Source organism: Carcharhinus amblyrhynchos, chromosome 1 (assembly GCF_965287045.1).
Source record: "Carcharhinus amblyrhynchos chromosome 1, sCarAmb.v2.hapA, whole genome shotgun sequence".
Lineage (NCBI taxonomy): Eukaryota > Metazoa > Chordata > Chondrichthyes > Carcharhiniformes > Carcharhinidae > Carcharhinus > Carcharhinus amblyrhynchos.
The window spans coordinates 163,160,913-163,186,652 of NC_137324.1; the positions used below are offsets into that span (position 1 = coordinate 163,160,913).

General features: G+C 41.3%; 1 protein-coding gene across 7 annotated transcripts in view; it reads right to left on the minus strand.

The window, feature by feature from the left end:
- LOC145346828 (uncharacterized protein KIAA0232-like) overlaps positions 1–25,740 on the minus strand; it is a 100,722-nt gene that overhangs the window by 33,726 nt on the left and 41,256 nt on the right. For all 7 annotated transcript variants that reach the window (XM_080194678.1, XM_080194633.1, XM_080194669.1 and 4 more), the window contains 2 exons: positions 24,901–25,397; positions 7,391–7,528 (listed from right to left, as the gene is read on the minus strand). In XM_080194678.1, coding sequence (XP_080050804.1) covers positions 7,391–7,528; positions 24,901–25,131 — 369 coding nt within the window. In that variant the 5' untranslated portion in view covers positions 25,132–25,397. The remainder of the gene's footprint in view (positions 1–7,390; positions 7,529–24,900; positions 25,398–25,740) is intronic.

The window sequence follows — 25,740 nt, forward strand, 5'->3', positions numbered from 1 at the left end:
TCTTGCCCTCACTCCTGGCTCCACTCCTCTGAGGCCCCAGCCCCACTGGCACTGTCCTGTGGCCAGGGTGTCAGGCTGTCACTGCCAGTTGACTCAACCAGGTGGCACAGCCAGATGGGCAATTCTCAGCCATATCCCCAACCACTGAGGGCTCCAACGGCCTCGAAGCCTCCCTGGCATGGCCAGCATGCCTGGTCTCCATTTGTGGAAACTAGTAGTGTTTTTCACCAGGATCTCGCTGTGCCCGATGGTCAGAATATCCCAGGAGCAGGGAAGATCCTCTGCGTATTTAACTGATCGTTTAAATATAACAATCAGATTCCTGCCCAGTCCATTTGGGAGTGGTGGGCGGGAGGATACCGACGAGAACATGCTAAACCACTCGCCTGTAATTTTCCGTCCCCACTCTGTTCTAATGCGTTTTCCACTAAGCACGACATGGCTGGAAAATAATGACCAAGGTGTCCCAGATTTCAGTTTATTTGTTTTCTGAATATGAGAGATGAATGATAAAACTTACCCCCTTTAATCAGGCAAAATTTCAGGGGGGTTGGAAATGTCCAATGCTGTGTGTTATTAAGAACATAAGAACATAAGAACATAAGAAATAGGAGCAGGAGTAGGCCATCTAGCCCTTCGAGCCTGCCCCGCCATTCAATAAGATCATGGCTGATCTGTCGTGGCTCAGTTCCACTTTCCCGCCCTCTCCCCATAACCCTTAATCCCCTCTCTTATCAAGAACCCATCAACCTGCTTCTTAAAAATATTTAGCGAGGCAGCCTCCACCACTTCAACGGGCAGAGAATTCCAGAGATTCACCACCCTTTGAGTGAAGAAGTTCCTCCTCAACTCCGTTCTAAACCGCCTCCCCTTTATCTTGAGGCTGTGCCCCCTAGTCCTACTGTCTTTTTTGAGCGGGAAGAGTCTCTCCACCTCTATCCTATCCATCCCATTCATCATCTTATACGTCTCAATGAGATCTCCCCTCATTCTTCTAAACTCTAATTTGTTTTGGACTTCACTGTATGTAGTACTGTCCTTGGCCAGAGAGAGTACTCGTGCAGCACGACAGATTAGTTTATCTAACATGAAAAATGTCAAAGCAGGATTAAACAGCTGCTGTAGAGATCAGCTGCCCAACCACATGAAATAACTTAAAGCAGTTGTTTCACTGTGACTGCTGCTTCTATTGAATCTAGAAGCCCCTGGCTCACAATATTTTCATTGCAATTTTTCTGAATAAACTTACTGCTTAGGTAACAGCACTAGAGTGAAACTGATACCATATCATTGCTTGATCACAGCAAGTTCAGGCACAGTAAAATTCAATACACCAACAACTTTGCAAATAGAATATTCTCATACTGTAATGTGTTTAAATTTAATCTTATGTTAAAAGAACAATGCAGGAGAAAGCATGTGAAGTGATTTGTCACTGGAATTTGATGTGGAGATGTCAGCATTAGACTGAGGTGAGTCACTCATCTGATGAAGGAGCAGCGCTTTGAAAGCTCATGATACCAAATAAACCTGTTAGACTTTAATCTAATATTATAAGGCTTCTTACTGGAATTTGAGATTAGACATGTTTTGGAGTTTTTCCTTAATGAAAGCATATGAAAATTATTACAAAAGAAAATATTGGACTGTGGGCAGCACACTATTTTAATCTTGGTGAGAAGTTATATTAAGTTCAGTCAAAGCATTGGGAATGGAAGGGGCAGAAAGTAAGGGATTTAGAGGTAAGCAAATGCAAATCAGCAGAGGCAGAAGAAACAGCCAGCTGCCAGAAGAGGAGAAATAAATCAAGTATTTGCTGATCAACTGTTTAAACCCTCTCTTTCATTAAACTTTAACTGAAGAGAAAAACAACCTTGTGCATTCTAGTACTATCCTCCAGAGATAACCAACCCTGATCCACTGTCACCTATTCCAGAAAATATTTGGCCCTGGTAAACTGAATGAGAGATAAATCTAGTGGCAGAAAAGCAGCCTTAGAGTGATAATGGAGCCTGGATTAGGGGAAAAGCAATCATTCAGTGGTAGCACTCTCACCTCTAAGATCAAGGTTTCAAGATCCACCCCACAGGCTTAAACACACAATCCAATACTGAGGGAATGCATCACTAACTAAGGTGAAGGTGATGGGTAGGATAGGGTGGAGAATAAGATGAATGGGGGTGATTCAAGAGTGGACAGTGGGGAATAGTGCAGGAAAAGTGAACAATTTACCTGGGCCAAGTATTTTCTGGAATAGGTGACAATGGATCAGTGTTGGTTGCCTCTGGAGGATAGTACTAGAATGCACAAGGTTGTTTTTCTCTTCAATTAAAGTTTAACGAAGGTGAGGGTTTAAACAGTTGATCAGCAAATGTTTCTGCGTTCGCCACAGGCCAAAGAGGTTGGGTGGATAAATCTTGCTCAGTGGCAAAGGCCCAAATTATTGCCTCTGCTGATCTCCATTTGCTTACATCTGAATCTTGCCTGTGGTGGAAGAGGGCACAAAGTACCATACAAAAATGATTTGCATACAGACTAAGTGGGGATGAAGCTAACATTCACAACAAGGTAATTTTATAGTCTTGGCTGGTTTAGAATAAGCCAGAAAGTACCATTAACAGCACAGCACCAGAACTATAGATCTGAACAAACTTGAACACAAAGGAATATGACTTGCCTTTATCTCAGAGGAGGATGAACCAATTTGCTAGAGTCCTGGTTTGATTTTGGTGTTTTAAATGCAAATCAGTCTCTACATTCAAGTTGCTTCTAGACTTTTTTGAATATAAATACAGCAAGAAAATCATACTTCACACACAAGCAGAGGCAAGTAGACAATTATCTTAATGGTTCTTTAGTGTAACTTAGGAACATTTGAATTGAAAGTCAGAAATGATCAAGAGTCATGATTTATAGAAGGTCTCAGAAAACAAACTGATCAAATTAAATTTAAACTCACAGCAATCTTGGTCTTTGCTCTGAAGTCCTCTGAAAATAAATTTCAAACCCAGACAAAATCCTCTTTCAGGATTTTTTTTGCAAAGCGAAGACAAATGTTCTACAATTACATCTTTCAACTTTTAGGACTGATATTCATTAAAGATATTTAAGTTTGTTGAATATATTTTAAGTCACGGGTAGATAGGTTTCTGATAGACGGGAATTAAGGGTGATGGGGAGAAAGCGGGAAAGTGGAACTGATTCACTGCAGACCAGCCATGATCTTATTGAATGGCGGGACAGGCTCGAAGGGCTAGATGGCCTATTCCTGCTCCTATTTCTTATGTTCTTATGTTCTTATTACACTGTTCACGATAACAGAAGACAATGTCCAGAATTTGCACATCTTGCAACATATTGCGAGTCCACAGGAAAAGCTTTCGGTAAAGCTCTGTATTTTTTGTGTATGACAAAAATATTAGTTTATAACTTGCAAAAACACTGGGCCTGTAAATAATGTTGGCCAAATTGTCTAGAAAATCCCTAAAACAGTTTGAAGAAACAATGGGATAGTGTTAATTCAGAATTCATCAAAACATGCAGCGCTGCTCATTTGGTTTGAAGGTCACTGCCAAAACTTTACTAGCTTTCAAACTTCACTCATCAACTGCAACTATCCTTTCACCTGGAAGAGCTATTTTCTGGAAAAGGCCTTTAGATTTATCTGAGAGCAGGAGAGTGTTTGATCTCCATGTGATATTTTAGCTTAAATAAAAACAATAAATATTGGAAATAAATCAGAACAAAATGAAACGTCATTAACCTGAAACAGTAATTCTGTATCTGCTCCACTGATGCTGCCTGACCAGCTGAGTATTTCCAGGATTTTCTGTTTTTATTTCAGATTTCCAATATTTGCAATATTTTGCTTAATTGGTATCAAGTTACCTTCAGCAAGAACTACAGCACCATCTGGTCAACAATTTTAATCAGAATTGTAAAATAAATCTCAATTATAGATTGTATGTTCTAGTTTTCTTGCTGGCAAACTTAATTTTCAAAATAATTCTATTCCTTTGCAATTATCCAAACACCAATCGTTGAAGTTAGCCAATTATAGAACACAAGAGCTTTAAACTTAAATTTCTCTGTCTCTTAATGGAATTTTAAAAAAACCAGACTTTTGATGCACCTGCTCTATTTATGAGCAGTTACATCATCAGCTCCCTTTCTCAGTCAGCCTGTGCTCCTTGCATCCTTGCTGCACTGTCCCCTGTTAAGGAACACCTGACCTAAACTGACACTGCAGTGGAGTACTGAGGCAGTGGTACACAGTTGGACTTCACGAATTTCAAGTGAAACCATGCTTCACTAGGTGGGTGTAAAACATGCTATGGGACTGTTCAAAGAACAGAGTAGTTCTGTTAGTGTCCTGTCCAAAACTTGCATGCTCAATGCCAGTAAGACCAGATTTCTGATAATTTTCCTCACTGCTATACACAAACTAGTTGCCCTGTTTCCTAACATTCCAAGTGACTACTTTGCAAAAGTACTTAATTGACTTTGAAGTGTTTTGAGAGGTCCTGAAAATGTGAAAGGTGCTATAAGCCTTCAAGAACAAGAGGAAGGAGGGGAAGGAACTCTAATATAATTCTAATGTAAATTCTCATGTTTTTTCTAATGTGAATTCTCATGTTTCTGCAACATGGATCATGAAATTGTTGTAGATTACGATTTTGTATCATAGTCCAGAACATATTTTGTAACAAACAGGTATTTTTATTTATTTGAAGCTGAAATGTTGGAAGAATAACACCATTCTGATTTCTCTAAACCCTACATTTCAAATACTTCAGTGAACTTTGTATACTGCAACATATTTTCAGCTGATTTAAGCATGTACATTTAATTATTTGCATGCTCAGATCAGTTACCAGTAATAAAAACATAATGAAAGTAGGTCAATCATTTTAATAATAAAACTAGCACATTGTCCATAGCATGGCTAGAGCATGTTGAAGCATTTACCATTTCACAATAATTAGGGCTGTATGCTATGTTATTCATGGTGCATTATCAGGCCAGTGATTTACAGAGACATTAACAAATTTTCTTTTTATTGCGTGCTTTTTTTTTGAACTCACTATAGCGTTGCTGATGGAAAGGGAGACAGGAGAATGAAAGCAAGAAGAGAAAATTTAGAGATGGAGCGGGAGTGGTGAAAGAAGGTGGTGGCAAGGTATAAGAGTACCAGGATAAGTGTGAAAGGTAAGGAGCAGAAGACAGAGGTTTTGAGAGAAGGGAAAGAGAAAGAAGAGCAAGAGGAGGGGAGAATAAGTACAAAGCACTTTGGGATTGTTTTCTTACATCAAATGTGTTATATGAGTGTAATTTATTGATTAACTAAAGAACCACTGCATATATCACATTAGTAATTTGGCCTGTCAAGTGTAAGGAAGTACGGTGAATTCAAAAGGGATTAAGGCAATTTAAGCAGGTAGGCTTTTATGTAGCTAAAGGTAATATAGTGCATATTAGAACAAAAATATGAAACAGAGGTATAAGTGGTAAATGCCAGCAAAAGAAAAGGCGTCATCTGTGCATCAATAGCTAGCTATTAACTGAAACCATCCTGTCAACATGAAGCCATTAAAAAAAGTTCATTAGTGTCAGAATGCATTTTGCAAGTATTTGATAAATTAATCCAAACTTTATAGACAACTGACATGATCACATTTGAAATACTGCTTACAATTTGTGGCATCACAACATTCAGAAAGAAGGGTCTGGAGAAAACCTGTAAAGCTATTTCTCCATTGGCGAAAGTAGAAAAATATTTAGAAGCAACAGAAGTGATAACTCCGAAACTGGACATTTCAGGCACCTATGGTGAATGCTGTCTGGATAACTACTGACATTCAGTGCCAAATTTTCTATTCATAATAATTAATAGATTTAAAATCGGACCCATAATCTTCCAGCCAGGAGAGCTTTTCTATGCCCTAATTGGCCAATAGGTAAATCAGCATAAAATAAAAGCCAAATATTGCTGAGGCAGGAAATCTGAAAGCAAAACCGAAAACGTCAGAAATATTCAGTTCTGATACTGGGCCGGTGACCTGAAACATTGGGGCGATCTTTGCAGCTCGTCCCACTGATCAATCAGCGTGGTGAGCCAGTAAGATCAGGAGGAGGTGAAAAAACTGGGTTTGTGCCTCTCGCAATGTTACCAGCCCCATTCTGTTAGTGTAATCAGCCTTACATAAACAAACTGATTTAAATATTTATCAGGTGATTTTAATATGATCAGTGAGTCCAAGATTCAGTTGTCTGGGCTCACTGCCTCAACCTTACCTGATGAGGACCACGCAAGGTCCCCACCAACATAGCGTACTGGGAAATTGGAGTGCCTGTGCCATGGTGCCCGACAGTTCAGTAGTTAGTTTCCTAGTGCGAACAGATTCAGCCCACATCCCCTTCTGGTGAGATTCACATTTTGCCTATTTTTTTCTAAATGCCATATGGTTGCATCTGGGAGCTCACCCAAAAAATGGGCATGATTCTCTCCTATTTTCACACTCGGTCAGCACTTAAAATTGTTTTGGTAAAATCTATTAACTCTACTGCTTTTTCCACTGATGCTGGCTGATCTGCTAAGCATTTTCATTCCTAATATAGGCAAATGAGCCCTTCAGGCACAAGCTGGCTAATTTGTTTGAACTGTGGGCAAAGAAGTTGAGGTCAGAACACAATTAAAATCAGATCAAATCTAGACATAGTTTTTTCCCTCATATATAATAATGGACAGATATAACATTTTAATGAGCTAATTTTTGTTAATGAATTCCATTTTAAAAAATAATAACTATGCATAGTATCTTTTATTGTGGCCATAACTAGTTAAGTATAGCTGGAGATGATCAACCACTCTGAACATAATGGTTTTTTGAGCTGTTGCAATGTTAAAACATTACCACCCTGGTAGGCAACCAGTCAAAAGATTATCATTGGTTTGAACACACATTGGGACATTGATAAAATGATCTTTCCAATCTACAAAAATTCCACATTCATGCTTATCCATTTGCCAACCAAGCTTACTCTTGAGGTTTTCTGCAGATGATGTAATGAAACTATGAGTGGTCACTAACAAAATAGTTCAGAAAATTTCTAACATAATCGTGCATCTGAAAACTGCTTTTTAAATGTTTCGTAAAGCTTTGATACAATTTATATTATCCAGTTATGATAAATAAGAGCAGAAAATAATCAAGAATCCCAAATAAATGCAACTATAGTTATTCAAACAAATATAGCAATAGGAACATCAAACTTATTCCTAGAAAACACATTGCTACAATGATTTCCACACACACTTATACAAGTGGAGGAAAAACTTAATTCAATTTCAATTTTCAAACATTTAATTCAGATTTGTAATGCTCCTTACTTCATCAGAAGCAGAACGCAGACACTGAACAGCAGCCTGTTTCTTCATTTCCTCAAGACTCAGATCTGAACACTTCTTTTTTCCTTTCCCCCATTTCTTGGTGGTTCCTTTCTCCCAGCCCAAGAAGATGTCATTTTCCTGTTCCATAAAATTAGAATGGAAAAATTAGCACAGTGAATGTGAAATGGTAATTTTTTTCTAAGTGAAACTCAATTATATCCATTAATCAAAAGCATGGTCAGAATAATGGGTTACTGGAGTTACTTAATACAACTCCCATGTTAAGATGGTAGAAATTTGCTCAAAATATTAAATGCATGCCTGAAAAAGACACCAATATTGTTGTACAGGATTTAAATAAAGCACAATGATCGGTATCTGAAACTTTTGTACTGTTTACTTGCAGTGTAAAAAAACATGTGGTTTGTAAAAACCCCAGGCCCTCTCCCCCACCCTATCCCCATAACCCCACATATTTACTATGGCTAATCCATCTGACCTACACGTCTTGGTATACTAAGGTGAAATTTAGTATGGACAATCCACCTAACCTGCACATCTTTGGCTGTGAGACCACCTGAAGAAAACCCAAGCAGACATCTGTTACAGGTTTGTCATTTGGTTCTTTTGTTAATTATCTAAAATCTGCATTCTTTGGTTATCATTCTGATGAAAATAGCTTTTCTTTATATAGTCCATTACAATCCTCCATAGTATTAAAAACGCCTTTTAAATCTCCCCGAGCATTTTCTGCTCACGAATAATGCATCTTTTCTAGAATCTCCACAAAACTGAAGTTGTTATTTGGTAGTATGGAATTTGAGTGCTGCTAAAAAAAAGTGACATGCCGTTGAAGTTTTTTGTCTTATGTCTTTCCTGATGAATTCAAGAATATCAAACTTCAAAGAGAACAACAATTTACACTGAATGACAAAAAGGATGCTGATTGGTTAGCAAGTGGACTCTGATTGGTTGAGGCATTACCTTGGAGAATGCATCAGAAACAGTCAGCCCCAAGCTTTTGTTTAGATTCAAAAAAGGCAAGTAAACCCTGGATCGAGTGAGGGATTGTGCTAGGGAATGGGCTAGGGAACAGCTGTCCCCCCTAACTTTCGTTTAACTGAAAAAAGTGCAATGATTGGACAATCTTATTTTGTTTGCTCAGGACCAAGCCCTGTGAATGAATATGTGCTGCTTCTAGCACTCATAAGCGAGCCACATTCCGAGTTCAATAGACATTCTTACATTGGTAGTTATTGTAATTCTTAACATACTTAGGATTGTTCAATAAGTCTTATCCTAACACAGAACCACATCTAATGTTGAACACCATAGCCAGAACTTTACCTGCATTCCCGCTCTGGAATCAGGGTGGGCAACGCACACAGAATAGAATTTGCCATTGGCCTCAGGCGGGATTTACAAGCTTCACCCAAGCAAGGTCATAAAATCCCCAGCCAATATGGGAGTTAAAAAAAATCACAGAATCCTTACAGTGCAGAAGTAGGCCATTTGACCCATCAAGTCTGCACCAACCACAATTCCACCCAGGCCCTATCCTCGTAACCGTACGTATTTACCCTGCTCATCTCCCTGATGCTAAGGGGCAATTTTAGTATGGCCAATTAACCGAACCCGCACATCTTTGGACTGTGGGAGGAAACTGGAGCACCCGGAAGAAAGCCACACAGGCATGGGGAGAACGTGCAAACTCCAAACAGACAGTGACCCAAAGCCGGAATTGAACCCGGGTTCCTGGTTCTGTGAGGCAGCAGTGCTAACCACTGTGCCACCCCAAAAGTTTTGTAAGTACGGACTGGTTGAGTACAATCAGTACTCTGCTATTGTGAAAGAATGTGTTGTTTGATACTATCCACCAGTCATTGGGATTTACACTGTACATAGCTGGCATCAAACTGGCACCAAATTTCATATAACACATTACTTATTTGTGTGAAATGCGGAACATCACTTTTGCTTGATTGATGCATCCTGTTAGTGGAGAACAGTACTCATGTTGCTCCTGCATTGTAGTGGTGTGAAACAGCCAGCTTCATCTGTTGCCCAATTTTTATACTTCTAGTGTAACTTGAAGTAAACTAGATGCTTTTCAGGACAAAAAGTGGCAGTCTTAGGTCCTTTCAAGAGTTTGTGTGATATACAGAGAGCAATAATCTGATCAGGGTAGCCATTAATGTGTAGTATAGCTCTGATGTACCCAATTTCAGCGTAAGTTTGCACAGAGCAAAATACTCAGTCCTAATACGATCAATCTTTTGATTCTAAATAAAAGCTCGAGGTATAACTATTCCCTGGTGGGTTCTCCATGGTAATGCCTTGACCAGAATCCACCTGCCAACCAAATGGCACCATTTTTCATACAATAGAATTTGTTATTCCCTTTGAAATTTGGTAATCTTGCACAAGTCCTGATGAGTGCATAACAAAAAGCCACAACATCATGCCTTTTTTTTAAAGCAATAACTGAAGTCCCTCAACCCTGGTGGCATTCTAGCAATTTCCTTTATAACCTCTCTAGGGACTCCACGTTATTCCTAAAGTGTAGTGCTCAAAATTGGACACATGAATTTTCATTCCAGGGTCAGGACATTTCTGGTTTACAACCCCGCTCAATATCAATGCTGGACATCCAGTGGTATTTTGAAGAAGGTGGCCAATTAGTGGCCTGAAGGTACATTCGTCATCCCATTAGGAGTGGGGGATGCACCAAGGAGGTAATATGTAGTTGTGGCAGGCCTGAAGTAAAGGGCACCCAATAGCATGATCATGGGTACTGGCATCTTGGATGATGGCAGAAGCCAGAATGTAGCAGAACAGTAGCACAGCATTCACTCATGGAAGAGCAGAACCAAAGTTTTCTGTTGCCTCTCTGGGAGGGTGTTGTTAGTGGTGGGTTGACAACATAGGCCAGCTTACCAGCCAAAGGTGACTTAATAGAAGTGGTTCAGGTAAACAGTCACAGTATGGTCAGCAGGTGATGAATGCAGAGCAGAGCACTTTAGTGAACATCTAAGGTCTGACAAGGAGAGTGCAATACAACACATAGCTCACAGGGCTTTACTTCTGGAGTCATATGAGCAGAGCAGCTTGAGACCCAGTGTCTAGTGCTGAGACACAGTGAGAATGTGGTGCACTCCTAAGGTGTGGTTGCAAAATTGGTAGAATACTACTTCTTGCTGTACTAGCAGTCATGAAGGGACAGGCCTTTGAAATTGAGAGGTTGCTGGCTCAGTAGAATTTGATGAGTGTGAGATGGGTGTTCATTCTAGAGAGGGTGAAAGTATGTTCTCATTGCCATTTGAAGGGGAGGAAGTTCACTCCTTATTTGCTTAATCTATGCCAAATGTATAATGCCCATGGGCTGTTGCAACTCAGGCTAAACAGCTACTTCCAGAGGAGTGCTTTCTTAACGTTTCATCTCTCACACAGGGTCAGTTGTAGAGGAGTAATTTCAGCTTACAGTGCAACAAGTTCAGAGCAGGAAAATGTATCCAAGGCACTGCCATTCATAGCAGCAATTGCATCCTCCACCAGCACAGTTACATTCACCTTAATGAAGCCTCACATGAGTTTAGAATGGGTGGCACAAAGTGACCAGCACTTCACCAGTGAGTAGGAGGGAAAGACAGAGGCAAATGCAGAAGCAGTAGCAGTTGATGATAGGAAGGGGGCAATTCCAGACATGCTCAGCTGCACAGACATGCAAACATTCAAGATCACATAGAAGGTGAGTATTTCTGCAGCAGCAACAGGAGATGGCAAAACGAGATACCCAAATGTTAAAGTTTCTTGAAGCAGAGTGGAGCTTTTGGGATGTCTCCAGCATACAAGCACATGTACGTTTCCGTTGAAAAAGTGGCCAACCTGCTGAAAAACCATATGCAGTATTGCACTGATTGGGCTTGATTGGGCTTGAGAACTATGCCCTGCCATTACTGGTCAGTTGCACTGATGGCATAAAAGCCTTTGAGGGAGCACGCTGGATGGATTTCACCCAAACAGCCAAGGTAGCAGAAGTGCATTCTCAGTCTGATGGCTTGCCCATGTGCTAAGATGGTAGCAGTGTAGCGATTATGTTCCTCCATTGAAGAGTTGAACACGTTCCTTTAATGGAGAACCCTTGTCCTCTAGCAACCATCCACATGGTCTCTCTGGTGGCAGTAATAGCTGTGGCTGCCTTATGATGAAGGCATCATGGTAGCTGATTTCATGGTAACGTGGGTTTCCTCCACAGTCCAAAGATGTACAATTCTGAAAGCTAACTGATTTCCACTTGTTTTGTGATAATGTCAATATCTATCAGATCCATTTGCGAAATGTGAAATTGGTGGGGATAGTAGGAGTGAACCCACAAGGTTTCATTCATATTTCTCAATGGAGGTGATAGTGGATGCCTTGGTGGTTATTTTCCAGACGTCGCTGGATTCCGGGGAAGTGCCGGATGATTGGAAAACGGCTTATATTACGCCGTTGTTTAAGAAGGGTGCCAGGCAAAAGGCGGGGAATTATAGGCCGGTTAGTTTAACGTCTTTGGTAGGTAAAATGTTAGAATCCGTCATTAAGGAGGAAATTGCGAGGCATCTTGAAGGCAATTGCTTGATAGAGCGGACGCAGCACGGTTTCATTAAAGGGAAGTCGTGTCTGACAAATTTACTGGAGTTCTATGAGGATGTGTATAGGGCGGTGGATAGAGGAGAGCCGGTGGATGTGGTCTTTCTGGATTTTCAGAAGGCGTTTGACAAAGTACCTCACAAGAGGTTATTGCAGAAGGTCAAGGGACATGGAGTTGGGGGTAGGGTGTTAGCGTGGATAGAGGATTGGTTGTCAAATAGGAGGCAGAGAGTGGGGGTCAACGGGTGCTATTCGGATTGGCGGATGGTGACTAGTGGAGTGCCCCAGGGGTCGGTGCTGGGGCCTCAGCTTTTTACCATTTATATAGATGATCTGGAGGAGGGAACCGAGTGTAGGGTGTCGAAATTTGCTGATGACACCAAGATTGGGGGAACGGCAAATTGCGCGGAGGGTGTGGAGAGTCTGCAGAAGGATCTAGATAGGCTGGGCGAATGGGCCAGGAAATGGCAAATGGAATTTAATGTTGGCAAGTGTGAGGTGGTCCACTTTGGTAGGAAGAATGGTAGGAAGGACTATTACTTACATGGCGAAAAACTGCAGCAGGCGACGGTGCAGAGGGACCTCGGGGTCCTTGTGCATGAGTCGCAAAAACCCAGCTTGCAGGTGCAGCAGGTGGTCAGGAAGGCGAATGGGATGCTGACCTTCATAGCGAGGGGGATTGAATATAAAAGTAGGGAGGTCTTGCTGCAGCTGTGTAGGGCATTGGTGAGGCCGCAGCTGGAGTACTGTGTGCAGTTTTGGGCGCCGCACCTGCGCAAAGATATTTTGGCCTTGGAGGGAGTGCAGAGGAGGTTTACTAGGCTGATACCAGAGTTGAGGGGGTTGAGCTATGAGGAGAGGCTGAATAAACTAGGCTTGTACTCGTTGGAGTTTAGAAGAATGAGGGGAGATCTCATTGAGACGTATAAGATGATGAATGGGATGGATAGGATAGAGGTGGAGAGACTCTTCCCGCTCAAAAAAAGACAGTAGGACTAGGGGGCACAGCCTCAAGATAAAGGGGGGGCGGTTTAGAACGGAGTTGAGGAGGAACTCCTTCACTCAAAGGGTGGTGAATCTCTGGAATTCTCTGCCCGTTGAAGTGGTGGAGGCTGCCTCGCTAAATATTTTTAAGGCGCGGGTTGATGGGTTTTTGATAAGAGAGGGGATTAAGGGTTATGGGGAGAGGGCGGGAAGGTGGAACTGAGCCACGACAGATCAGCTATGATCTTATTGAATGGCGGGGCAGGCTCGAAGGGCTAGATGGCCTACTCCTGCTCCTATTTCTTATGTTCTTATGGTACATTAGAGCATACTCAGCATCAACGTTGCAGCTTTATAGAACCTTAGTTAGGCCACACTTGGAATATAGTGTTCAATTCTGGTCGATACACTACCAGAAGGATGTGGAGGCTATGGAGAGGGTACAGAAAAGATTAACCAGGATGTTGGCTGGTATAGAGGGCATTAACTATGAGGAGAGGTTGGAGAAACTTGGTTTGTTCTCACTGGAACAACAGAGATTGAGGGGCGACCTGATAGAGTCTACAAGATTACGAGAGGCATGGACAGAGTGGATAGTCAGAAGCTTTTTCCCAGGGTGGAAGAGTCAATTACTAGGAGGCACAGGTTTAAGGTGTGAGGGGCAAGGTTTAAAGGAGATGTACGAGGCAGATTTTTTTGTTTTACACAGAAAGTAGTGGGTGTCTGGAACTCGTTGCCGGGGAAGTAGTGGAAGTGGATACAGTAGTGACTTTTAAGGGGCATCTTGACAAATCCATGAATAGGATGGGAATAAAGGGATATGGTCCCCGGAACGGTAGGGGGTTTTCGTTCAGTCGGGAAGCATGGTCAGTGCAGGCTTGGAAGGCCAAAGGGCCTGTTCCTGTGCTGTAATGTTTTGTTCTTTGGTCAATGCAAGCAGCTGATCTGGCAATGGGTGTCCCATCTTCATTTGTTTATCCCTTCTCTAACTCTCCTCATCCAAAGACGAGCGATGAGCCCAAATGTTCTCCTCAACTTGCAATTAAGTCTGCTGTGAGATGCTGTGCAGCACACTACTATCATTCTGGGATTGCTGGCAGTCTATACTAAAGGACAGCTCTGAATCATTCAAAGCACCCAAGATTCTGCTTCACCATTCAATAGTTTGCTCAATGATACAGTTGGTGGTCATGTGGCTCACATTGTAGCACTCATTAGTGGGGTTACCCACAGGCGTGAGCAATATCTGAAGCAGAAGAATCTTTGTCTGCAGCAAGCCAGCATCTAAGTCTGCTTCCTGGAATGAGAAGGTCTGAGATGTTGAACTGCCTCAGTATCAAGGAATCTAAATACAGCTCCTAATAAATCAGGTTTGCAAATCACACAGCATTAAACAAATAATATTCCTTGCAGTTAATAAAAACATTTGTTGCTGCGACAGTAGTTGGATTGTCATTCAATGGCATTCTGCATTTAAAGGAGCATGAGAAAACATGATACTAAGAGTGGAGTGCTAGTTTGGAGCTTCTGAGGTGATGTCAGGATCCAAAAGTGACACAAGGCAAGTGGAAGCAGCTGATTGGGTATGGTCAGGTAAGTGTTAACTACCTTTATTGCTTAGTGTTTTTTGGTGATTTATAGATTGTAGGAACTATATTCTACAGCAAGGGAAGAAGGGCTCTAGATTATTTGATATTACGTACCTTCCAAAAAGTTTAATTTAGAGGGACAAGTCATGGCAGAAGAGCCTTAAGCTGTAGTGTGCTCTCCTTGCTCCATATGGGAAGTCATGAACATTTCCAGTGCCTGAGCCAACACGTGCGCAGGAAATGTCTCCATCTGCAGCTCTTGGAAGCCCGATTTTCAGCACTGGGGACACTATAGAGTATCTGCAATGTGGACAACATCATGGACTGCATGTATAGAGAGCTGGTCACATTGCAGGCTAAGATTCAATCGGCAGAAAAGGAAAGGGTGACCACTAGGCAGAATAAGAGGGCTAGACAGGCAGTGCAGGAATCTCCTGTGGTCATTCCCCTGGAAAACAGTTGAAATGCTCTGGATACTGTTGAAGGGAGTGGCCTTTCAGGAGAAAGTAGCAACAGCCAACTTTACTGCACCACGAATGGCTTAGCTGCATAGGGAGAGAGCACAAGGGGTGGAAATGCAAGTCATAGGGGATTCAATTGCAAGGGAAATAGATAGACACTTCTGTGACCACAAACCAACTACAGATGGTATGTTGCCTACCTGGTGTTCGGGTCAAGGATGTCTCAGAATTGCTATTGGACATTTAGGAGAGAAGGGTGAACAGCCTACGGTTGTGGTAAACATTAGTACAAACAACGTAGTTTAACAAAAAAAGATGAGATCCTAAGAGCAGAATATAGGGAGAAGGAAGTAAGTTGAAAATGAGGACCCCAAAGGTAGTGATAAGAACATAAGAAATAGGAATAGGAGTAGGCCATCTAGCCCTTTGAGCCTGCCCCGCCATTCAATAAGATCATAGCTGATCTGAAGTGGATCAGTTCCACTTTCCTGCTTTCTCCCCATAACCCTTAATTCCCTTGTCTGTCAAAAACCTATCTACCCGTGACTTAAATATATTTAGCGAGGTAGCCTCCGCCACCAATGGGCAGAGAATTCCAAAGATTCACCACCCTTTGAGTGAAGAAGTTCCTCCTCAACTCCATTCTAAACTGCCCCCCCTTATCTTGAGGCTGTGCCCTCTAGTCCTGCTATCCTTTCTAAGCGGGAAGAATCTCTCTACCTCTACCCTATCCATTCCTTTCATTATCTTATACGTCTCTATAAGATCCCCCCCCTCATCCTTCTAAACTCCAACGAGTACAGACCCAGTCTATTTAGTCTCTCTTCATAGTCTGACCCCCTCATCTCCGGTATCAGCCTAGTGAACCTCCTCTGCACTCCCTCCAAGGCCAATATATCCTTGCGCAAGTGCGCCGACCAAAACTGCACACAGTACTCCAGCTGCGGCCTCACCAGTACCCTGTACAGTTGCAGCAAGACCTCCCTACTTTTATATTCTATCCCCCTTGCTATAAAGGCCAGCATTCCATCCGCCTTCTTGATCACCTGCTGCACCTACAGACTGGGTTTTTGCGACTCATGCACAAGGACCCCCAGGTCCCTCTGCACTGTAGCATGCTGTGGCTTTTCGTCCTTTAAATAGTAATCCCTCCTGCTATTATTTCTGCCAAAGTGGATAACCTCACACTTGCTAACATTATACTCCATCTGCCAGGTCCTCGCCCACTCGCTTAGCCTATCCAGATCCAAGGAAACAGCACACAAATAGGATAGAAAGAAAGCAACAGACCTGAGGATTGGCAGCAGTTTAGTTTCAACAAAGGAGGACCAAGAGATCGATTAACAAGGGGAAAATAAGAGGAGTAAGCTTGCGGGGAACATAATAATGGACTTTAGAAGTTTCTATAGGTATGTGAAGGGAAAAAGACTGGTGAAGACAAATGTAGGTTCTTTATAGTCAGATACAGAAAAAATTATAATGGGGAAAAAGAAATGGCTGACCACTAGGTACATATTTTGGTTCTGTCTTCACAAAGGAGGACACAAATAATGCATCAGAAGTAAGAACATAAGAACTAGGAGCAGACCATCTGGCCCTTCGAGCCTGCTCTGCCATTCCAGAAGATCATGGCTGAGCTTTTCGTGGACTCAGCTCCACTTACCTGCCTGCTCACCATAACCCTTAATTCCTTTATTGTTCAAAAATTTATCCATCCTTGTCTTAAAAACATTCAATGAGGTTGCCTTAACTGCTTCACTGGGCAGGGTTTTCCACAGATTTACAAACCTTTAGATGAAGAAACTCCCCCTCAACTCAGTCCTAAATCTTATTTTGTGGCCATCCCCATAGTTCTAGTTTCACCTGCCAATGGAAACAACCTCCCTGCTTCAAAATATCTATTCCATTTACCATCTTATATGTTTCGATAAGATCTCCCCTCATTCTTCTGAATTAGATGAGTATAATCCCAGTCGACTCAGTCTCTCCTCATAAACCAACCCTCTCAACTCCAGAATCAATCTCCGGAATCTCCTCTACATCCTCTCCAGTGCAAGTACTCCGTTTCTCAAGTAAGGATACCGAAACTGTACACAGCCTCACCAGCACCTTGGGAACTGAATATCCAGGGGTATCAGACATTTCGGAAGGATAGACAGGAAGGAAAAGGAGGTGGGGTAGCTCTGTTAATTAGGGATAACATCAGGGCGGTAGTGAGAGATGGTATAGCCTCTAAGGAGCAAAATGTAGAATCAATGTGGGTGGAGATAAGGAATAGTGGGGGGACAAAGTCACTGGTGGGCGTGGGCTATAGGCCTCCAAATAATAACTTTGAGGTGGGACAGGCTATAAACAAGCAAATAGCAGATGCGTGTAAAAACGGAACAGCAATAATCATGGGGGATTTTAACCTGCATATTGATTGGTTGACTCAAGTCAGATGCAGTGGACTTGAGGAAGAGTTCTTGGAATGCTGTTGGGCTAGTTTCCTTCAGTATATTACAGAACCTACAAGAGAGTGAGCTATCTTGGTCCTGTGTAATGAGACGGGTAAAATTAATTATCTTCTTGTAAGGGATCCTCTTGGAATGAATGATCACAATATGGTTGAATTTCTAATACAGATGGAGGGTGAGAAAGTAGGATCCCAAGCCAGTGTTCTCTCCTTGAACAAAGGGGAGTACAACAGGATGAGGGCGAAATTGGCTAATGTAGGCTGGGAGCGCAGGCTAGTTGGTAGGACAGCTGAGGAACAGTGGAGGATTTTTAAGGAGATTTTTCTCAGTACTCAGCAAAAATATATTCTGGTGAAAAAGAAGGAATGCAAGAAAAGGGATAATGAGCCATGGATAACCAAGGAACTAAAGGAGAGTATCAAATTAAAAACCAATGCATACAGAGTGGCCAAAATTAGTGGGGAACTAGAAGAATGGGAAAGTTTTAAAAGACAACAAAGAACTACTAAGAAAGTGATAAAGAAAAGAAAGATAGATTATGAAATAAACTAGCACAAAATATAAAAACTGATAGTAAAAGTTTTTACCCAATATATAAAAAGGAAAAGAGTGGCTAAAGTAAATGTTGGACCCTTAGAAGACAAGAAGGGGAATTTAATAATGGGAAACGTGGAAATGGCCGAGGCCTTAAACAAGTTTTTTGTGTCGGTCTTCACAGTAGAGGACACAAAGAGTGTACCAATAATTGATGCTCATGGAACTGTAGGCGGTGAGGACTTTAAAACAATTACTATTACTAAAGAGGTAGTGCTTGGTAGGCTAATGGGACTAAAGGTAGACAAGTCCCCAGGTCCAGATGGAATGCATCCCAGGGTACTAAAAGAAACAGCAGAAGTAATAGCAGATGCGTTAGTTGTAATTTATCAAAATTCGCTGGACTCTGGGGAGGTGCCAGCTGATTGAAAAACAGCTAATGTAACGCCACTGTTTAAAAAAGGAGGTAGACAAAAGGCCGGTTAGCATAACGTTCGTAGTTGGGAAAATGCTGGAATCCATCATTAAGGAAGAAATTGCAGGACACCTGGAAAAGAATGGTTCAATCAAGCAGACAGAGCATGGATTTATGAAGGGAAAGTCATGTTTGATGAATTTACTGGATTTTTATGAAGATGTAACAAGTGCAGTTGACAGAGGGGAGCCAGTGAATGTGGTGTTTTTAGATTTCCAGAAGGCATTCGATAAGGTGCCTCACAAAAGGTTGCTGCATAAGCTTAAGGTACACGGAGTTGGGGGTAAAGTGTTAGCATTGATTGAGGATTGGCTATCTAACAAGAAGCAAAGAGTTTTTCCAGTTGGCGACTAGCGGCGTACCGCAGGGATCGGTGCTGGGGCCTCAACTGTTTACCACATACACAGACGATGGGGGGGGAGGGGACCGAGTGTAGGGTAATAAAGTTTGCGGATGATACTAAGGTGAGTGGGAAAGCAAATTGCATGGCGGACGCGGAAAGTCTGCAGAGAAATTTGGATAGGCTAAGTGAGTGGGCAAGGATCTGGCAGATAGAGTATAAGGTTGGCAAGTGTGAGGTTGTCCACTTTGGAACGAATAATAGTAAAATGGACAATATGTTATTTAAATGGTGAAATATTACAACATGCTACTGTGCAGAGGGACCTGGGGGTCCTTGTGCAAGAATTGCAAAAACTCAGCCTGCAGGTGCAACAGGTGATCAAGAAGGCAAATGGAATGTTGGCCTTTACCGCAAGGGGGATGGAGTATAAAAGCAGGGAGGTCTTGCTGCAGCTGTACAAGGTATTGGTGAGGCCGCAACTAAAGTACTGTGTGCAATTTTGGTCCCCTTATTTGCAAAAGGATATATTGGCTTTGGAGGGATTACAGAGAAGGTTCACCAAGTTGATTCCGGAGATGAGGGGGTTAGCTTATGAGGAGAGATTAAGTAGATTGGGCCTGTACTTGTTGGAGTTTAGAAGGCTGAGGAGTGATCTTATAGAGACATATAAGATAATGAAGGGGCTAGACAAGGTAGAAGCAGAGATTATTTCCACTTAGAAAGGAAACAAGAACTAGAAGGCACAGCCTCAAAATAAAGGGGAGTCAATTCAGAACAGAGTTGAGGAGGAACTTCTTCTCCCAGAGGATAGTGAATCTTTGGAATTCTCTGCCCATTGAAGCAGTGGAGGCTACCTCGTTCAAAGTGTTTAAATCACAGGTAGATAGATTTCTGACCAATAAGGGAATTAAGGGTTATGGGGGAACAGGTGGGTAAGTGGAACTGAACCACTATCAGATCAGCCATGATCTTATTGAATGGCAGGGCAGGCTTGAGGGGCTAGATGGCCTACTCCTGCTCCTATTTCTTATGTTCTTATACAGCTGTAAGATAACCTCCCTATTGTAAAACTCCATCATTCTAGCAATGAAGGACAAAATTCCATTTGCCTTCTTAATTACCTGCTACACCTGCAAATCAACTTTTTGTGATTCATGCACAAGGACACCCAGATCCCTCTGCACAGGAAGACAGGTTTTAGTGAGAGGGAGGAACTGAAGAAAATCAGCATTAGTAGAGAAATGGTGTTGGAGAAATTGATGGGACTGAAGGCTGATAAATCCCCAGGCCCTCATAATCTATATCCCAAAGTACTTAACTCAATGGTCTTAGAAATACTGGATATATTGATTGTGATTTTCCAAGTGTCTATAGAGTCTGGAACAGTTCCTACAGATTGCAGAGTAACTAATGTAACTCCATTATTTAAAGAGGAAGGTAGAGCGAAAGCAGGGAATTATAGACCAGTGAACTTGATGTCAGTAGTAGGAAAAATGCAAGAATCAATTATAAAAGTTTTAAGTACTTGGAAAAAAGTGGCAGGAGCAGACAGAATCAGCATGGATTTACTAAAGGGAAATCGAAATCATGTTTGACAAATCTACTGGAATTATTTCAGGATGAAACTCGTAGAGGTAACGAGGGGGAGCCAGTGGATGTGGTTTATTTGAACTTTCAAAAGGCTTTCAACAAGTCCTACATAAGGCAGTGTTAATTAAAGTGCATGCAATTGGGCGAGTGTAGTGAGGTGGATAGAAAACTGGTTGACAGACAAGGAACAAAGAGTAGAAATGAACGGGTCTTTTTCCAAATGGTTGGCAATGACTAGTGGGTAACAGCAGGGATCAACTAGGGCCCCAGCTAAACACAATATATTACTAAATGTAATATCTCCAAATTTGCAGACAACACAAAGCTGGGTGGGAGGGTGAGCTGCGAGGAGGATGCAGAGGTGCTTCAGTGTGATTTGGATAAGTTGAGTGAGTGGGCAAATGCATGGGAGATGCTGTATAATGTGAATAAATATATTATTCACTTCGGTTGCAAAAGTTTGATTGCAGATTATCTGAATGGATATAGACAGAGACGAAAAAGTGCAGGGACCTGGGTGTCCTCATGCACCAGTCACTGAAAGAAAGCATACAGGTGCAGCAGGCAATAAAGGCGACAAATGGTACGTTCGCCTTCATAGCGAGAGGATTAAGGTACAAGAGCATGGATGTCTTGCTGCAATCATACAGGGCTTTGTGAGACTACACCTGGAATGTTGTGTGCAGTTTTGGTCTCCTTATCTGAGGAAGGATGTTCTTGCTATAGAGGGAGTGCAGCGAAGTTTAACAAAATGATTCCTGGGTTGGCAGAACTGATGTATAAGGAAAGATTGGTTGATTAGGATTATATTCACTCGAGTTTCAATGAATAAGCTGGGGGGGGCGGGGGGGAAATCTCTCAGAAACCTATAAACCTAACAGGATTGTAGAGTGTAATGCAGGAAGGATGTTCCTGATGGCAGGGGAGTCCAAAAACCAAGGGCTTATTCTACAGATCTAACAACATGGGGCAAACTATGCAGGACTGAGATGGGGAGAAATTTCTTCACCCAGAAAGTGGTGAGCCTGTGGAATTTGCCTGTGAAAAGCAGTTGCAGCCAAAACATTGTCTGTTTTCAAGAAGGGATTAGATATAGCTCAGGACTGAAGTGATCAAAGGATGTGGGAGGAAGTGGGAACAGGTGACCAAGTTTGATGATCAGCCAGAATCAAAATGAATGGCGGAGTAGGCTTGAAGGGCCAGATGGCCTACTTCTGCTCCTATTTTCAATGTTTATCAGAGGCAGGATGATGGCTCATCCTGACTATTGTCATCATAGATGTATGCCAGAACCTGACAGGACCACAACAGTCTGGTTGTTCAGTTCAGTGTGCAGCACAGTAGCACAGCGGTTAAGCACTGCTGCTTCACAGCTCCAGGGACCTGGGTTCGATTCCCAGCTTGGGTCACTGTCTATGTGGAGTTTGCACATTCTCTTCGTGTTTCCTCCAGGTGCTCTGGTTTCCTCCACAGTCCAAAGACGTGCGGGTTAGGTTGACTGGCCATGCTAAAATTGCCCCTTAGTGTCCTGAGATGTGTAGGTTAGAGGGATTAGCAGGTAAATATGTAGGGATAAGAGGGTACGGCCTGGGTGAGATTGTGGTCGGTTCAGACTCGATGGCCCAAATGGCCTCTTTCGACACTGTATGGTTTCTATAATCCTATGATGATTCTTCTGATAGGCCAAGGAAGCTGAAGGTCTGTCTATAAATTCTGTACTGCCATCCGCGACCTCAGCTCCTCTCCTGCACAAGTGCTGACCCTGCCACAGCATGTGATTTCTGCCTCAGATGGCAATGATGTCCATTTCTTATGTACTGTCAAACACATCCAAACCACCACCCATTCTGACCATGTCAGCTTCAAACCCTCAAAAGGTTAAAAAAAATCTGCATTCACAAGAACACTCTGCCAAACATTTACCAGAGGAATGCTGAGACAACATTTGCAATAATTGAGTTTTTATTCTGATGGGAGAAGGACAAGTTTAAATATCCACTTGGAACTGCAGCTCAAATTTGCCTTAATTTCCCAGTTTCTTGAGCCCAAGAAAACTCAAGAAAATTCTAATCAAGTAAAATTTAGAGCCAAATTTAAAAACTATTTAAAAGAGGACTCATTAGTACCCAGTTGCATTCAATTAAGAAATTTCCAATTTCAGTGAGTGAGTCTCTTGCCAGTATCCAACATGGCTCATTTAAAGGAGTGAGTGGGTAGGGGTCAGGTTGTGCCCTCACAATAATACATTTAAAAATGGTTCTCAAGCCACCTATTCTCCTCAACTCACCGATTGACAGAATTAGTTTCCAAGAAACCTGTAATATATACGAGAGGAGGAAAATCATTCTCAAGTTTTATTACAGATAAGGTTGAAACAAAAAAAAAGCTTTTTAAAATCTGTGTTTATATTTCGCCTTTAAGAAATATATTTTTATCATGTTTTTTTATAAGAGGCAGTGTTTTGATGCAAGGAGTTGATTCTTCTGAAAAAAAATGCAGCTCCATGCCGAGACTGTCGGATATAACTTATTTTAGCTAATGGTGTGTTTGTCTAAACAGAGTCAATGTGTTTGTGTTTACTTGTTTTTTCCCTTAGGATTTCAGATTAGGGTTTTATTAGGTTGACTGACAGGGGCTGAATCATGTGTTAATGGGACGGGCTAAGCTTGCAGGAAAGATAACCAGTTTCTCTTTCATTTGTTTTAAAAACAAGCAATTTGTTACCTGGTTCTGAAAGAAACAAGACAGAAAGCTCTAGAATGGCACCCTAAGTACAAGCACATAAGCCTGTGTTTTGCTAAATGATGTTGAAGAGGGGTTTTAAGGCTCTAAGAGGAATACTGCTTGAATTGGAACACATAGGGATAAGTTAGCAGTTAAGAATTGTATCTCGCCAATGTTTAAGTATTGTTTAATTGTTAAATATTAAACTAATTAATTTCTTATAGTTAAACTGTGTTGATAACTAAAGTTTGTTTTGATAAAACTTTCCAGTGTGTCAGTAGAATCGTGTCTAGAGTGAAACATTATATCCTCACATTAATGGCAAAACAGCAAATTGTTGGGGTCTAGCCTGACCTCATAATATACCTTGGATTCCTGATCTGGTATCCTAACAAATCTCTTGATAGGAAAACCAGAGTACAATTATGACGTTAGTGATAATGAGCAACAGTAACAAACAAAATTACCCAGGTGATCGATAGTCTATGAACTGATAAATGCAACACAAGATGACTTTCTGGTAACCCTTAAGGATGGCACATGAAGCACTCACATGGTAACATAATTTGATAATGTGATCTGGAGAAAATCCAGCAAACTGATGAAGTGGCTTCATTTAGTGATAGCAACTAAAATATTACCATGCATAGTCTGGCATTAACACAAACCAATATGCAGATTGACAGCATTTAGCTTCGAAAACAATGAGTGTGGACAATTTATTCCCTTAAAAAGGCTTAATTTTGAACATAGGTAATATATTTTCAGGATAAACCATTGACCACACAGGATGATTACACACCAGGGGCTTGTACTTAATTAAATAAACACGATTATAAATAGATTGAGAACAGCATACAAAGTGGAGCAAGAAAAAGTGAATTTGATGAATTTATGCAAAGGTGAGCAAGATCCCCAAGGAGATTACAGAATGAACCAAAAATTGCTTTAAAATGGTCCAAGGAGTAAATAAGAAATTTGAAACTTGATACAATTGGAAGATTAAACACAAGATTAAGGGAATACTTAAAGCAGAACAGCAAAAAACTTATCTAAGAATTGAAATGCTTTACAAGCGCAAATGGGTTAAAGCCACAATCAAAAAGCTTTTGGTCTCTTGTCCAAAATATCTTTCACTTTGGCTTGGCATCTATTTTTCCCCTACATCTCTGAAAGCCTGATGATTTTTATCCCTATTTGGAAGGCAACATATAAAAGCAGCTATTCTTGTCATTAAATAAATACTTCAGGGAAGAGTTTAATAGAAAGGAACTTGGGGTATCTATCCATCATAGGGGATCCCATTAGTGGAAGTAATTACTTTGAAGGTACAAATAATGATTAATCCCATGCCTATCTCATCTTCAACTTCATCCCAGACCTCCCAATGAAATTCACAAGCAAAATGTTTGGAACTGAATGGAATGTTATGGTGTATTGATCTCTGCAAAGTACTTTGAGTTACAATAGCCGGCAATAAACACGCTGTGTGCAGAAAACAACTAGGGATACCATTTGACAAAAAAAGTACCATATTGTTTGTTTATCAGGAACCAAAAGACAGACATATCTTTGGTCTATTGGATAATGTGATACAAAAAACAGAATGTTAAATCATAGAAGCCTTTTATTTCATAACCAGGGGAATGCAAAAGAAGTCACTTGCAGGGTTAAAATAAAAATGATTAATTTTGTATTTATCAGCAAAGTTGCTCTGCGTACCTGTTCCTGCATGTCATAGTCGTAACTGTCATGAAGCAGAAGACTGAGGACGTATCGAGTGTAGATCATGGCATCAATCCCACATTTCTCCAACTCTTGTCCTAACCAGGTCTGCACTGGACCCAAAGCTTGAAAGAGAGACATTTCAGGAGCAGATCTGGGGCCTTGGCAAGAGCTTGGGGATCCCTCAGATGGTGGGCCTTCCACAACAACTGCACAGGTTGGATGCATGAAGCTAAGTCGTAGGCATTCTTAAATCTTGCAGCATTTTCCTTACTTGTATTGAATAATTATCTGGAGCTGCTCACTCCAGGTGTAATGGAAGACCAACTGCTTGGACTACCATTTATACTGGTTGCAAGAAGTCAATAGATAGAAGTTTCACTCTACTGGCATGACCAATGGTGAAATATGATCTCAACTAGCAAAACACTCCTGTGTTTGCAAACTTTCAGATGCCTTTCATGGTGTTACAATACAACTATTTGCAGTAGAACCTGAAAAACACAATAAGGATTTGCAAGGGTTACTCTTAAAATCTGAAATTTTGGACCACTATTAACATAGAAATAATGATCATACAATCTGACATGCACAATCTAAAATTCAGCAAAATGGATGAAAATTTTAGTTGATTTACTTTTAGCTTAAGCAATTCTGACAGATAAAATTGATGCACAGATATCATCAATGTAAGGATTTCCAAATTTTCAAGTTGAATTCGGAATTCTTTATCTTTAAAATAGGATTGAAATAGGTTCAATTTGATTTTTATTTAACTCATTTACAGCAACAAGGTTCAAATATTTATGGATGACCAGATAGATTTGATTTAAAATA